The sequence below is a fragment of the Rhinoderma darwinii genome, chromosome 9 (assembly GCF_050947455.1).
Source record: "Rhinoderma darwinii isolate aRhiDar2 chromosome 9, aRhiDar2.hap1, whole genome shotgun sequence".
Classification (NCBI taxonomy): domain Eukaryota; kingdom Metazoa; phylum Chordata; class Amphibia; order Anura; family Rhinodermatidae; genus Rhinoderma; species Rhinoderma darwinii.
This window is the reverse complement of record NC_134695.1, coordinates 1,565,228-1,578,909: the sequence shown is the minus strand read 5'-3', so window position 1 is coordinate 1,578,909 and position 13,682 is coordinate 1,565,228. Positions and strand designations below refer to the sequence as shown.

The 13,682-nt window shown below is 39.7% G+C and overlaps 1 protein-coding gene across 8 annotated transcripts in view; it reads left to right on the top strand.

The window, feature by feature from the left end:
- The window catches only part of DPF2 (double PHD fingers 2), a 55,062-nt gene extending 42,726 nt beyond the window's left edge, over positions 1-12,336 (top strand). For 2 of the 8 annotated variants that reach the window (XM_075837175.1, XM_075837171.1), the window contains exons 7-12: positions 1,960-2,001; positions 7,022-7,168; positions 8,377-8,505; positions 10,265-10,377; positions 10,622-10,703; positions 10,815-12,336. In XM_075837175.1, coding sequence (XP_075693290.1) covers positions 1,960-2,001; positions 7,022-7,168; positions 8,377-8,505; positions 10,265-10,377; positions 10,622-10,703; positions 10,815-10,888 — 587 coding nt within the window. In that variant the 3' untranslated portion in view covers positions 10,889-12,336. Of the gene's footprint in view, positions 1-1,959; positions 2,002-7,021; positions 7,178-8,376; positions 8,506-10,264; positions 10,378-10,621; positions 10,704-10,814 lie in introns of all 8 variants that reach the window. The other 6 variants (XM_075837173.1, XM_075837170.1, XM_075837174.1 and 3 more) reach the window with 3 other exon arrangements.
- The last annotated feature ends 1,346 nt before the right edge of the window (positions 12,337-13,682 follow it).

Sequence of the window (13,682 nt, the reverse complement as noted above, 5' to 3'; positions counted from 1 at the left end):
TTCTATATAAGTGGATAATCTGTCACAGGAGAACAACTTCTGTTTATATAAAAGGCTGTCCTCCCATGATGCATGAATGAACCGTAATCTGCACAGGGTTATAAAACACTAACAATTTAAAGGTTATGTCCACATGCGTAACCAATATTTTTATTTTGTCCTAAGGGCATCTAATATGAAAAATGAAGAAACTTTGCAGTAGGTCTTAAAAAGGTCCTATCTGTTCTGAGAAAAAACACAGTGACAGAATTTTTTTTTTATCAATCTTTATCAGAATAGCGTATTTTCCTTTGCTAAAATGAAAGTAAAGACTTTGTCCTGTAATACAGAGTGAGATCCATATCTCATGAGATTCTCGGAAGCACTAACTGCATCTGAGTGGCAAAGTGGAGACTCGCGCTTAGATCTGTTCAGGATTAGGGGTGAGCGAATCAATTTGCCAGTTGTGTCGGGTTTTTTTTTTTTTTTTTTTTTTTTTTTGTTTTTTTTTTTGCTTCTCTATAGCATATAATGCGAATTTTGTTAAATCTTTTTATTTTATATTTTTTTCTATTTTGCTTAAAAAATTAACCAAAAGCAAATCTTGAACCCGGTAAATTAATTCCCCACTACTTCTTAATGGGTGATGAAAATCAGGAGATAATTGTTCAAATATCTAGTCACCGTGAACTGTACTTCATATAGAATATTATTTATCAGCCATGTTATAACATTTCCCTGTGTATTATGCAGCCCAGCTTGAGGAAGCGGTGGAGACAGCTGCTTGTAAAGGCGCTTAATCGGAGCCTCACTACATACACAAAGAACCAGCCGCAGTTATCGAGGAGAAAGTTGTGACCGGATTTACCTCTTCACTTCTATTCTCCTCCTATCATGCTGCTGCCCGATAATACACAGGAATCCATCTTACACTGCTGCGAATATAACTGCATCCAGCATGAAGTAAGATAGCACAGATTTGCACGCTCAGTCTCCCCCCACATAGTGGACTCTCCAAGTTTAAAAGCAGGAAGCCTCATAGAGCAGTCAAATTCTGAGACCTTGGCTGCACTGCTCACTGCTGTTATAGGGACAGAAATTGTATCACTAAGCTAGAGGAAATGTTTTTATATTCCTAATTATATATTTGAGAGATTTTATATTTTGGTCTCATTACTTTTTGAGCTTTCCCAGGAAGTGATTTTAATTAGAAATGTCTTATATATTTTGTACCTAAAGCTGCTATGCACGGTATAGTATAGTATCCATGATAAGACCATAAACCCTGTGTAGGATGATTACTAACGTACATTTGGTAAGTTAGCAAAAAGTAGTGGACAAATGGGAGAGTATAACTACAAGACGTGACTACGCAGGGTTTGTTTGTTGTCGGTTACTATGGAAACACATTGCCGCTGTAGAAACAAAGCAATCTGAAGTTTTTAATCCAGGATTATTTCACATTTGCTACACTTTTCTTTGTCTTTGTATTTTGTACAAGCAACAAAATGATCTGGACCTATAAAGATGGCATTGACGGACTGTTTTTTAGAAGTTTTTTTTTTCCCCTCAGAGAGACTATCTTGAGGACCTTTTTTGTACAGTGCAGTGTTGCTGCAGATACCGCCCCCCGTTTTTTGTTTTTTTAATATATAAAAGCCAATGCTCGTATTGGATACAAAAAAGCCAGAAATATAATGTCTCTTACACTTTTTCTGTATTCTGGAAACTTGGAATAAAAACACAAAAAAAAAAGACACACATTGAATCTGCAGAGTTGAGCATTTGCACATTTTTCACGGCCGAATGTCGGCAGTTTTCTCATTGCTCCCCATCACTTCGTTTTCTTAATTGGTGCCACTCTCCAACCCCCCCCCCCCCCATTTAAAAAATATAAATCTTGGCTTCAGTTGCTCTCTGCTCTGTGTAGGTAGCCTAATCACCCCTTTCTCTCTATTTCTCTTTTTCTGCTTGTTTCAGACCGTTACAAACTAAAGCAAACTTCGAAATTCTCCGAAAGAGGTAGTTAAACTTGCTCGCTTGTCGCGCTAGTTTGCCATCTCCCCCACTCTGCCCGTCGTCTTTGGCACTGCAGCTCAGCATTATTTGTCTCTTCTCAGCCATGCTAGTCGCCATTTATGGTAGTGTCTGTAAACTTGTTCCCATCTGTCTCTCATACCCCATTTTATTAGTATGCTTCTGTCTCGACACTTTGACTTCTAACATTGGGGTGGTCATTGTGCTTATGCTTTTGTGATAGAAATGTCATGGTAAGTCCTTGCTATATTTCTTGGTCTGCCACATGCCCTGATATATGAAACTTTGCTTTATTTTGTTTGCAATGCTGCTTTGTAAGCCTAGTCTGCATTTCCCTTTACCCCTGTGTTGCCATATACCAACATAATGACTTGTAGGCTTCTTTTAGGCTGTGACATAATTGGTCAACAAAGTTCTTTCAGAAATGTTCTTGTTGGGAGTATTGCTGGCAAATCAAACTAATCCCTGCTCTGCTGATGAATAGTATGCCATATTGCAAGTTACTTTCAGTTTCATACCTTTGCAGCAATTGATGGGAATCTGGAAATAAAGTGATTGCACCGGATGAATACTGCCGCATTAAAATGCATGTTTGTTTCATATTTTTATAATCCTGTGTTATTTTTGTTTTTTTTCGTCATTTCTGCTGCTCTCACAAACCACTTTTGAAGCACATTCCGGATCCAGCGAGGCTATTTGTATTTGCCATTGTAAAATATACACACGTGGGTTCTCTGCTACATTTTGTAAACTTGGCTATTCCTAAAATCTCACCCTACTATCCTTAGGCCAGGATCACACACACCGTTTTTGGCTCCGTTTTTTTTTCTTTTAGCCAAACAAAGGAGTTGGACACAAAAGCAAATAGATGCATCACTCTTTTCTTTAAACCTTTCCTTCTTTTTGGATCCACTTCTTACTTTGGCTAAAAAAACTGAGCCACAAACTGCACCAAATCCTTCTGTGATCCTGACCTAAAGATTAAATAAACCCTGAGGTTGACCATACATGATGCACATCTGTTAAGACATCTTGAAACCGTCAGGTGGCCCAGCAGTGCTGTATTTCTTATCTTTGCTGTGGGAAACATTATTACAAATTTTCTTTATATGATATTGAGCACAATTTTGACCTGTACCAACTGTCCAATTGGAGGGTGACTTATTTTTTCAAAAATATGTAAGGTGAAGAATAGTTGTGTGCGGTAACAACATTAGACTTCCCGCAATATGCCTTGAGCACATTGTTCTCTGCTGGGGAGGCAGCCACTTTACCTACAGAGGTGCGAATCAATACCAGTAATAGTCTCTCAATCAAAGACCAAGAAGTCCTGTCTTTTTGGCTCTTATTAGACGCTGTCTAATTTACAAGAGACAGGACTTTTTGTCTGGTTTAGCGACTATAATGGTCCTCTTACACGGGCCGTATAAGCGAGTGCCGATGAACGAGACCGCTCGTTGATCGGCTCTCGTTTGCGCCTCTCACAAGGAGCAATGTGTGGGGATGTGCGACTGTTACACAATCGCTCGTCCCCATACATTTCTATAATTTGGCAGCACATCTCCGAGTTTACACATGGAGATTTGCTGCCGACAACGATCATTTTCTGCTGCATAAACTATACAATCAGCCAATGGGCAACGATTGGGAACAAGCACTCCTATGAATGCTCGTTTGCCCGATAATTAGCCCTCTGTAGAAGGGCCTTAAAGGGGTTGTCCAGTCTCTTAAAAATTGATAGACTATCTTCAGGATAGACCATCAATATCTGATCAGTCGTGGTCCTACTGGCGGGACCTCAGCCGTGCAGCTGTTCTGAAGCGGCCGCAGCGGGGGTTCGAGCGATGCTTCCTGTTCATTCTGGTCACTGCTCACTGAATCGCGGTATTGAAGTGACTGGGAGAAGGCTTTAATGCTGTGAACTGCTGCTACAAGTGTGTTGGTGATTCACAGTGAGCAGTGAGGGAAATTAAGGGGGTAGTCATGCCTCTTCAAAACTGCTGATCGGCAGGGGTCCTGGCTGTCAGAGTCGACCGATCAAATATTGATGGCCTATCCTGTGTATGTGCCATCAATTTTTAGGGACCGGACAACCCCTTTAAAGAGACTCTGTCACCAGATTATAAGTGACCTATCTCCTACATAATCTGGTCGGCGCTGGAATGTAGATAATAGCAGTGGTTTTTATTTTGAAAAACGATCATTTTTGAGCAAGTTGTGAGCAATTTTAGATTGTTTCTTAATGCCCAACTGGGCGTGTTTTTACTTTTGACCAAGTGGGTGTTGTAAAGAAGTGTATGAGGCTGACCAATCAGCGAACAATCAGTGACATACATTTCTCATTGTTCCAGCCCAGCTTCTTTCACTGCACAATCTCACTGTGCTGTGGATCATGCTGGGCTGGAACAATGAGAAGTGTATGTCACTGATTGGTCACTGATTGGTCAGCCTCATACACTTCTTTACAACATCCACTTGGTCAAAAGTAAAAACACGCCCAGTTGGTCTTTAAGAAACTAAATCTAAAATTGCTCATAACTTGCTCAAAAATGATTGTTTTTCAAAATAAAAACCACTGCTATTATCTACATTCCAGCGCCGATCAGATTATGTAGGAGACAAGGCACTTATAATCTGGTGACAGAGCCTCTTTAAGTCTTTGTTCACAGCATGTCTGAGCCTTCCGTCAGGTGTATAGTTGCCTAATATATACCTCTGACAGAAGGCTCTGGCGTATGCCATAAAAAAGGTAGCCAACTATGCCTTCTATACAGGGGTATACCAGCACGACAGTGGACAAAATGACCCTTCTGACATCAGGGTGAATGGAGCCCTAAGGAAACCTTTTTATTTTTTTTTGGGGGTTTTGCTTTGATGTTAAATATAAGATTCCTACCTCTTCTGATCTATTCTGGAACTATTGGCTATGTATCTGTGTAAGGGTTCAGCGTGGCGCCACATGTTTCTTTTCATTTGTTGAGGACTTTCAGCAACGATTTTACTTGTATTCCTGTTTCATATTGCACATTTATCTTCTTTGCTGCCAATACATGTGGTAGAATTGCTTCAACTTTTTGTTGCTTGGTAAATACCATTCTTCAGAATCCTACACAATTAGACCACTTTGCTATACGATATAAGAATGGTATTGTTCAAAGGGAGGCATCCAGCAAAAAAAAGTATCTAATATGCCATAGACACCTGGTAGAAGATCACATTGGTGAGGTCTGTGGTCTTGGGCTGAAAATCTGGCACAATATCCTAAGGATGCTGTAATTCATTAGAATGGGCTGTTGCTTCGAATGTTGTACCAATGGGGTTTGTTAGTTTCAGGCTATGTTCACACTTGTGTTGGGGTTTCCGTCCCATTTGACAACAAGAATGGTGCAGCAATATTCTTATCAAAATGACAATCCTTTTTGACCCCACTATAAATCAATGAGGTCCGTTGGGTGCTATTTGGATGCATCGTACGGCTGCCCTGGCACAGCGTGATGGCTTCTATGATAATTGGCCGCAATGATGCCACTGTGAACAGAGCCTTACAGAGTGCTTTCATTTTGGAAATTGGTTGTGGTTAGAGATCAGACTTCACTAATATTGATCTTCTCACGTTTTTGTTTGACCTACCAGAAGAAAATTGTAACTTTATATTCCCTTTAAATACCAACACTTTGGTGCATACATTACCTGGTTTAAAGAGGTATTGCCGTGATTGGCAGAAATAAGTACCGTATCCCCAGCTCATGCACTAAAGCCAGGCTAAAGTGGGAAGTGATGACCGGAGATTCTGAAAAAGCCAAACCGTAATACCATTTACAAATCTTTGATACGGAAATGTACTTTGCTGTTTACGTCACCCTTCATAGACTTCTTTAAAGACCAATTCGCCAGCTCTCTCCTCCCACCTTGGCACGGCTGTAATGGCATATCCATATTTATAGATACACCATAAATTTCTTTAGCTGGAATACACTTAATATAAGTGATGGCAAACATTCACGGTACAGGTGGCGTGATTGCAGTGTATCATGTTCTGCTTTAGTGGTCATAGATTATAACTTTGCAGTTTATCTGCCAGTCCTTCCAAGCTCTATTTCATATTAGAGGATCTGTCACTAGCTTATTAATGCCCTAGCTCCGAACTAATCTAATAGGCGCTGTCATGCTGATAACTCCAGTGTGATTTTTTTATTTTTTTCCAAAAACATTTATTTGCAAAGTTATGAGCATTTTTCTAAATATGCTTTTGGCTATACTTGCCAAATGGGAGGTAACTCTCTCTTTCTTTTCACTCTGGGCGGTGTAATGTTTTCTGTATGACGCGGTCTAATCCGCTACATACAGTTCTCCTCTTCCCAGCCCAGCAACACATCGTGATCATATAGTACACCACTTCCATTCCCGACTGTGTTTTCAACTGGTGATATCTGGTTTTTTCACAGCTAGAACTGCGATTTTAGAATTTAATCTTTCATATTCCACCAAAACCAACTGTTCTAGGTGGTCCACAGCCGGAGATGTGGATGGTTGAAGTGATCCGCCTTCCCTCCAGCCTCAGTCTCTCACACTGTGTGAAGCAGCGTCAGAGGCGGTGAGGTGGCTCCACCTCGGGAGAATCGCTGCTGTTGACACCCACTTGTCTAGTACAGCCTTATTTGCATATTTAGAAAAAAAGCTCATAACTTTTAAAATAAACTTTTTGATACACCGTTTTCACTAGCATTATCAGTGACCACGCCTATTAGGTTAGCTAGGAGATAGGGTCACTAGTTTAGACTAGTGACAGATCCTCTGGGTTACTTCTGGGTATATTTTGAAAGTATTGTTTGAGCTTACTTAGCAATCAGTTACACTGCCTCTTCTTCTTCTACTTCTTCTTCTTCTTTTTCTTCTTCTTTTTTTTTTTTTTTTTTTAAATCTGTGTTGGCACGTTATTGTGATTTGATTTGGTCTTTCTTTCCTCCAATTCTCTCCCACTCTATTTTTCTTTTTTTTCTCCCAGTCTGTGGAAAGCGCTACAAAAACCGACCTGGTTTGAGCTATCACTATGCCCACTCTCATTTGGTGGATGAAGAAGGAGCCGGAGCAGAGGACAAAGAAGATTCTCAGCCACCCACACCCATAATGCATAGACCAGAGGAGCATAAGAGTAAGTCAAGTATGTCAATTCTACCATCGTTCCATTTCTAAGATATTGTATGTTGCTTATTTCATAACCTGTTTTTGCCCATTTGTATACTCTTTTGCACTAGTAAGGAAGCTTGTATTTATCTTTCATAGCTCAGCTGGATTTAGTTGATGGAATTATACAATACATTTTCAGATCTAATAGACTGTAGAAAGCAATTTTTTCTAAGTGAAGATTTGGAGTTACAGAATTCAGTGGGGTGGGAGTTTTTGATTAAAGAAATACTTAACCTAGAGACTAATTCTAAAAGTGAACAGGATAAATCTTGCCCACATTGTCAGTCTGCAGGATGTTCTACATGTTCCTGAAACAGATTAGCAGGAGTTAACCCCTGTGTTCTTCAGGATTTCTACAAGACTTTCATTTTTTTGGGGCTGGTGAATTGCTACGGGAATTGTGCTTTGAAATCGGTTTGTCCTGCAGACAGGGCAGAGGGTGAGGCTTCTGCTGCAGCCTGTTGTCTTAAAGAATATGGAAAATTGCTGATCTTTGGCAACATATATAGAAGAACTCTTTTATATATTTCTCCTGTATTAATTGCAGTATGAGACAAACTAGGGTCAAAGGAAAAGCGGCGATTAAGGGAGGATGTGCATTTTCTATGTTTAGTTTGGGGATGATATGGTATAACCATACAATCCTAAACCTTATAATATGGACAATGACAACACCTAGCTGTGTTCACACGTTGAGGATATAGTTGTGGATTCTGCATGGAAAAGCCAGGAATTGACTCCATTCAATAACAATGGGGCACTGATCCACTGGAACACTCTCAGCAGATCTGTTTTATCCCAGGGTTTCTGCCACAGACTTTTTTAAATAAAACGTGTGTGAACATACCTTAAGACTTTTCTGTCGTGTTGACAATTTTGTAGAAAATGGCTAACCTGCAAGTGAAGCTTGTTCAAATAGAGCATAGTAGAAACATACTGCTGCGAAAATTAGCTAGACCTTGGGATAATCCGTTATGTTGCTTGGGTTCCCAAGTATTTTTTTTTTATTGATTCCGCTAAACTTGAAACCATAATGTTTGGCTTTTTTTTATTTTTGTGTGTGCATATAGCAGCCTTTTCATCAGAATAGTCTTCCCATGTTTGCAGTTTTTAAAAGTGATCTTGAAAAATGTAAACTGATGCTTTCTTTTGTTTTCCCATTATTTATTATAGCAAAGAGGGGCCCGGATGGTCTTGCATTGCCCAACAATTACTGTGACTTTTGCCTTGGAGATTCGAAGATCAACAAGAAAACGAGCCAGCCAGAAGAGCTAGTATCTTGCTCAGACTGCGGTCGCTCGGGTATGAGAGGCAGGGTAAAGCGGGTGATACAATGAGCAGTATGGGAGCTCAACCGTTACCTGGTGTTCAAGATGGCTAGGGGGTATAGACTGACTGAAAGTTTACATAATGGGAAGATGTACAAATCTTGGCTGAAATGCATGCCCTTCCCCCACTTCCCCGATGCATATTCCATCCCCACCCCACAAAAAAAAGAAAAGCAAGAACAGTTAGTGCTGCTTCTATTTTCTCTCCATATTGCTAGCTGTCAGTTGGAAAAAAACAAAACAAACAAACACAAGTTAGATACACTTTAATTGTGGTGCAATAAAGTAACATGTAACTGTAATTAAATTATTTAAAAATGCCAGATGTCATTGTGCTTTATAATGAAATGCAATCTAATATAACTATGCAAATAAATGTGAATTCAATGCAACAGACGGAGCAGTCTGCACAAAAAAAAAAAGTGTGGGTTAATGTTTTGCAACTAAAGTGTGCTATCATACAAAGAGAATTTTATGAAAATGATGTCGCCGTATGTATATTTTAAAGATGGGTTAAATGAAGTTCATAATTTCTGCATTGCTGACTCGGAGTTGATATATTTATTTTTCAGTTTAGGCTGAATAAACTGTATAATGTCATGGCCATAATCTGTGTTAGTTTATTTTGTGTTAGATGTACACAACCGATCTATAATATTTGCATGTAGCAGTCCGTATTTAATACTTTCTACGGAAAGCTGTATGAACACTGTTAAGTGAATGTCCATCCTTGAACGCTGTTTTGTTTTTATCTAAATTGGTTCAAAATCTATGATTTATGTCTTAATATAGCTTAATAAAGGTCAATCCCTTTGTTATTCTGCTACAGGGCTTCAGATCCCTTGCATAGACATAAAGTTAAAATATTAAATTCTGACTGTCTGTAGGCACCACTAGAGGTGGCTTGGGAGCTTGCTGCATACTGTTTATACAATGAACTTAACACCGTATACAGCAAACTCCCTCTAGTGATGGCTGCAGGTAGCCAGAATGTTCTCTTGAATCTGTCTATTCTGGGAATTTGGAGCACTACATCAGAAAAATAGAGCTCTGCCTGCTATAAAGATGTATTATGAAATTAATCCGCACAGTGCTGGACCCAAAAATGACTTGTTGAAAGGTGGACATACACTTTTAATGTTGCAGTCGCTGTCAGATGACGTATGTTTGGGTGGATCACAGCAGGATTATTCAATTCAGAGTCTTTGTTTTTTTGAGTAGTGGGTAATATGAGACTTTATGTAAAAAGGCTTTTTTTTTTTTCTTTTCTAATTGTGAACATTGGTTTCATGCAGAGACTATTACTTTAAACGTTTTTTTTCATGTCACTCCAGCATGGTCCTTGTACAGGAAAAAAATAAATAAAATTCAACTCCTGAATTGTGAAGGCCGGAGAGCACAAGATATGTGGGTTAACTCTGGAAAAATAGTTTCTAACCTGTCCTGTATGGGCCATGGGTTCCTGAATACTTTTAGTCTCCGTCATCATTCTATAGCATTATTCTTTTCCATTGAATTGTGATCTAACAAGCTGCATGGTTGAGCAACAACTATTTCCACTACAGTATAGTCACTAGCTATATAGGAGTGAAACCGGGTCCCAATTCCATTATATGAACATATCCTCCATCTACACTGTGGCAAAAAATGGCAAGACAATGAAGTATTATGCGCACATTTAAAAAAATATATTTTGGACCCTACTCTGAGCCCCGTTTTTCTTGCGGTCATAGGACACCCCTCCTGTTTGCAGTTTACTCCGGTGATGATGGCGGCAGTGAAGACGTACCGCTGGCAATGCATTGAGTGCAAGTGCTGCAATATTTGTGGGACTTCAGAAAATGATGTGAGTAAATGCTTGTTGATATACACTCTTTTCATTGTTTTTTATTTCTCTTTAATAGCTTCTTACACACCTCTTCGGTATGGACTAGAATGTGTTTTGTTTTATAACATTAAGCTGTCTAGAGGAACTTCTTTTTTTTTCTTGATATTATTGTTTTACTGTATTCGTTCCTTAGATCCTGTCGAAATCTAGACCTGTTTTTGTGTAATGGCATAGACTTTTTCTGAGCCTCTTGTTTTCATAGGACCAATTGCTGTTCTGTGATGACTGCGATCGAGGATATCATATGTATTGCCTCTCACCTCCTATGGCAGAGCCTCCTGAGGGTAAGTACACAAAATGTTTTTCTCTTGACACTTCTATACCTGTATCCCCTTACATTTATTTCTCCCCATAAGTTGAATTTTTTGCAAACATTATTTTCCCTTGTTTTTCAGGAAGCTGGAGTTGTCATTTGTGCCTGGCTCTTCTTAAAGACAAAGCGTCTATTTATCAAAACCAAAACTCTTGACATTTTCCCCCAATTGGCAATACAGGGTGAGGAACACTGCGGAGCTTGTGGACCTGGTCATTCACCACTTTATGGAATAAAATAGATTTTTACAAATGTTTCTTTATCCACAAATTGTGTATATGTATGTGTGAATGCACATATATATCCACAATGTGTCATTTGACTGTCACTTTTCTTTGAAAATATAGCAGGTTATAAGTAGATTGAATATATTCAGTCTTATTAAGTGAACCTCTTATTTGCTGGAACTCTCATGTGACTGAGAATACGCACGCACACACACACACACACACACACGCATACACACACGCGCATACACACACACGCGCATACACACACACGCGCATACACACACACGCGCATACACACACACGCGCATACACACACACACGCGCATACACACACACACGCGCATACACACACACACGCGCATACACACACACACGCGCATACACACACGCGCGCATACACACACGCGCGCGTACACACACACGCGCGTACACACACACGCGCGTACACACACACACGCGCATACACACACACGCGCATACACACACACACACACGCGCGCATACACACACACACACACACGCGCGCATACACACACGCATACACGCACACACACACACGCGCATACGCACACACGCGCATACGCACACACGCACGCACACCAACAAAAAAACCTGTTTAGACCTACAATCACTGGAAAGCCAAGTTTCCTAGGTTTACCGAAGTTCCAGTATAGATTTTAGGGATGTAAAATGCTGGCACAAACGGATACATCTACAGTATATAGATCCTCAACTCAGACATTCATGGTTACTTCAACACAAACCGAATGGTGTTTTAATTCCCTGGGGGTAAACTGGCGCAAATGGGGAGCGAGAACTTGTGTATGACTATTTGCAACTAATTTATCTGTTCTATCAAAAACTTTCAGCCCCTTCCCAATGCCATATAGATTCCTGGGCCTGGAATCTACACTTTTTATTTTTATTTTTTTTCTGCTTACTAAATACTTTAAACATCGGAAGAAGTTGCAATATTCGTTATTTTTCTAGAGTATACATATATATTTTTTTATATACCTGGATTAAAGGGGAAGTGGCTGATGGGCACTTACATCTATAGTCCCATTTCAGGATCCAGTTATCAGTATAGCATAGGAAATTTCAACTTCAAAATAAAAAAAATAATTAAATAATCATTGTATTTAGTAAACTAGATATTCTTTTTTTTATTTATTTTTTTTTCTTCCTCCTCTCTTGGTGAATAAGTTATGAATTGTCCTTATGTCAAAATGTTTGAAAAAATGTTGCTTCATGTTGCATGTTCACCAGAATAAGTGGCATCTAGCACAAGATCTTGGGCTCTTAGTGGACAGGTGTCACATTAGATCTTTCAACCAATTCCATGGAAATAAAGGGAATCTATTGTGAAAACAATGAGTATATATATTTTTTTAATGTCCGTTTACTTTAGCATTCCGGTCATGGTTTTTATTTTGCTTTTTGGCCTATAAAAATGTTTTTCCTAAAACATTCTAACATGTTATGATTAAGAGAATATCCGATAGTGCAGCAAAGCCACGTTCTCTGGGCAGTTTGCTACCTGAAGGAGACTCTAAAGATCACTAGTTTTATGTGTCTTCCATCCATTCAGAGTGGTGTCTTGGATACGGTATGCAGGAGTGACTTTGTTGGAAGTTGTATGAGGACCACTCTGAGTATTTTCCCACAGGCCGGATACACTGCAGATTTTTTGCAGTGGAATCTTGTATTTGCTTGTAAATCCGTCACAGAAGTCTGCAGCAAACAGTGCGTTTTTGCTACACATACTGCTGTGCAAATCATTGCAGTTTTTCCCTGCGAATTTAGTGTGTGGAATTGATTGTAGGTCTCCCTGGCTGAGGCGGTCGATGCAGGGAACGTCTTCCTAGATAAGCAATGTGTTGAAGGAGCTGCGGCCAGATGTGTAAACACCGCGTGATTGAAGCTGAGATCAGGGGAGAATCTGTATGACGCTGATTGGACAGCGTCATACAGACATCACAAACACTGCCCACAGAGAGCAGCACTACCGCCCCTTTGGCAAGTATAGCCTCTGCAGATTTAGAAAAAAAGCTCATAACTTTAAAATAGTTTTGGTACACAATTTTCACTGGAATTATCAGCGTGACAGTGCCTATAAGGTTAGTTAGGAGATTGGGCATGACTAAACTAGTGACAGATCATCTTTAACACATACAATTCTGTCCCCACGTCCCCCATTAGCAGATGCTCAACATGTATTCAGAGCTGGATGAGACTGGTGACTTTGCCTATTTGTCAGTGGAGATTTATGACTGATTTTTATTTGTTGTCCCCACACCCAAGTGCATTGACTGGCAGAGTCTTGTGGAATAGGGCAGACTTCTACTGGTTCTTAAAGAGGCTCTGTCACCAGATTATAAATGCCCTGTCTCCTACATAATCTGATCGGCGCTGTAATGTAGATAACAACAGTGTTTTTTATTTAGAAACACAATAATTTTTGAGCAAGTTATGAGCTAGATTAGATTTTTGCTAATGAGTTTCTTAATAGACAACTGGGCGTGTTTTTACTTTTTACCAACTGGGTGTTGTACAGAGGAGTGTATGAGGCTGACCAATCAGTGATCAATCAGCGTCATACACTTCTCATTGTTCCAGCCCAGCATGATCCACAGCACAGTGTGATTATGCAGTGAAAGAAGCTGGGCTGGAACAATGAGAAGTGTAGGACACTGATTGGTCAGCGTCATACACTCCTC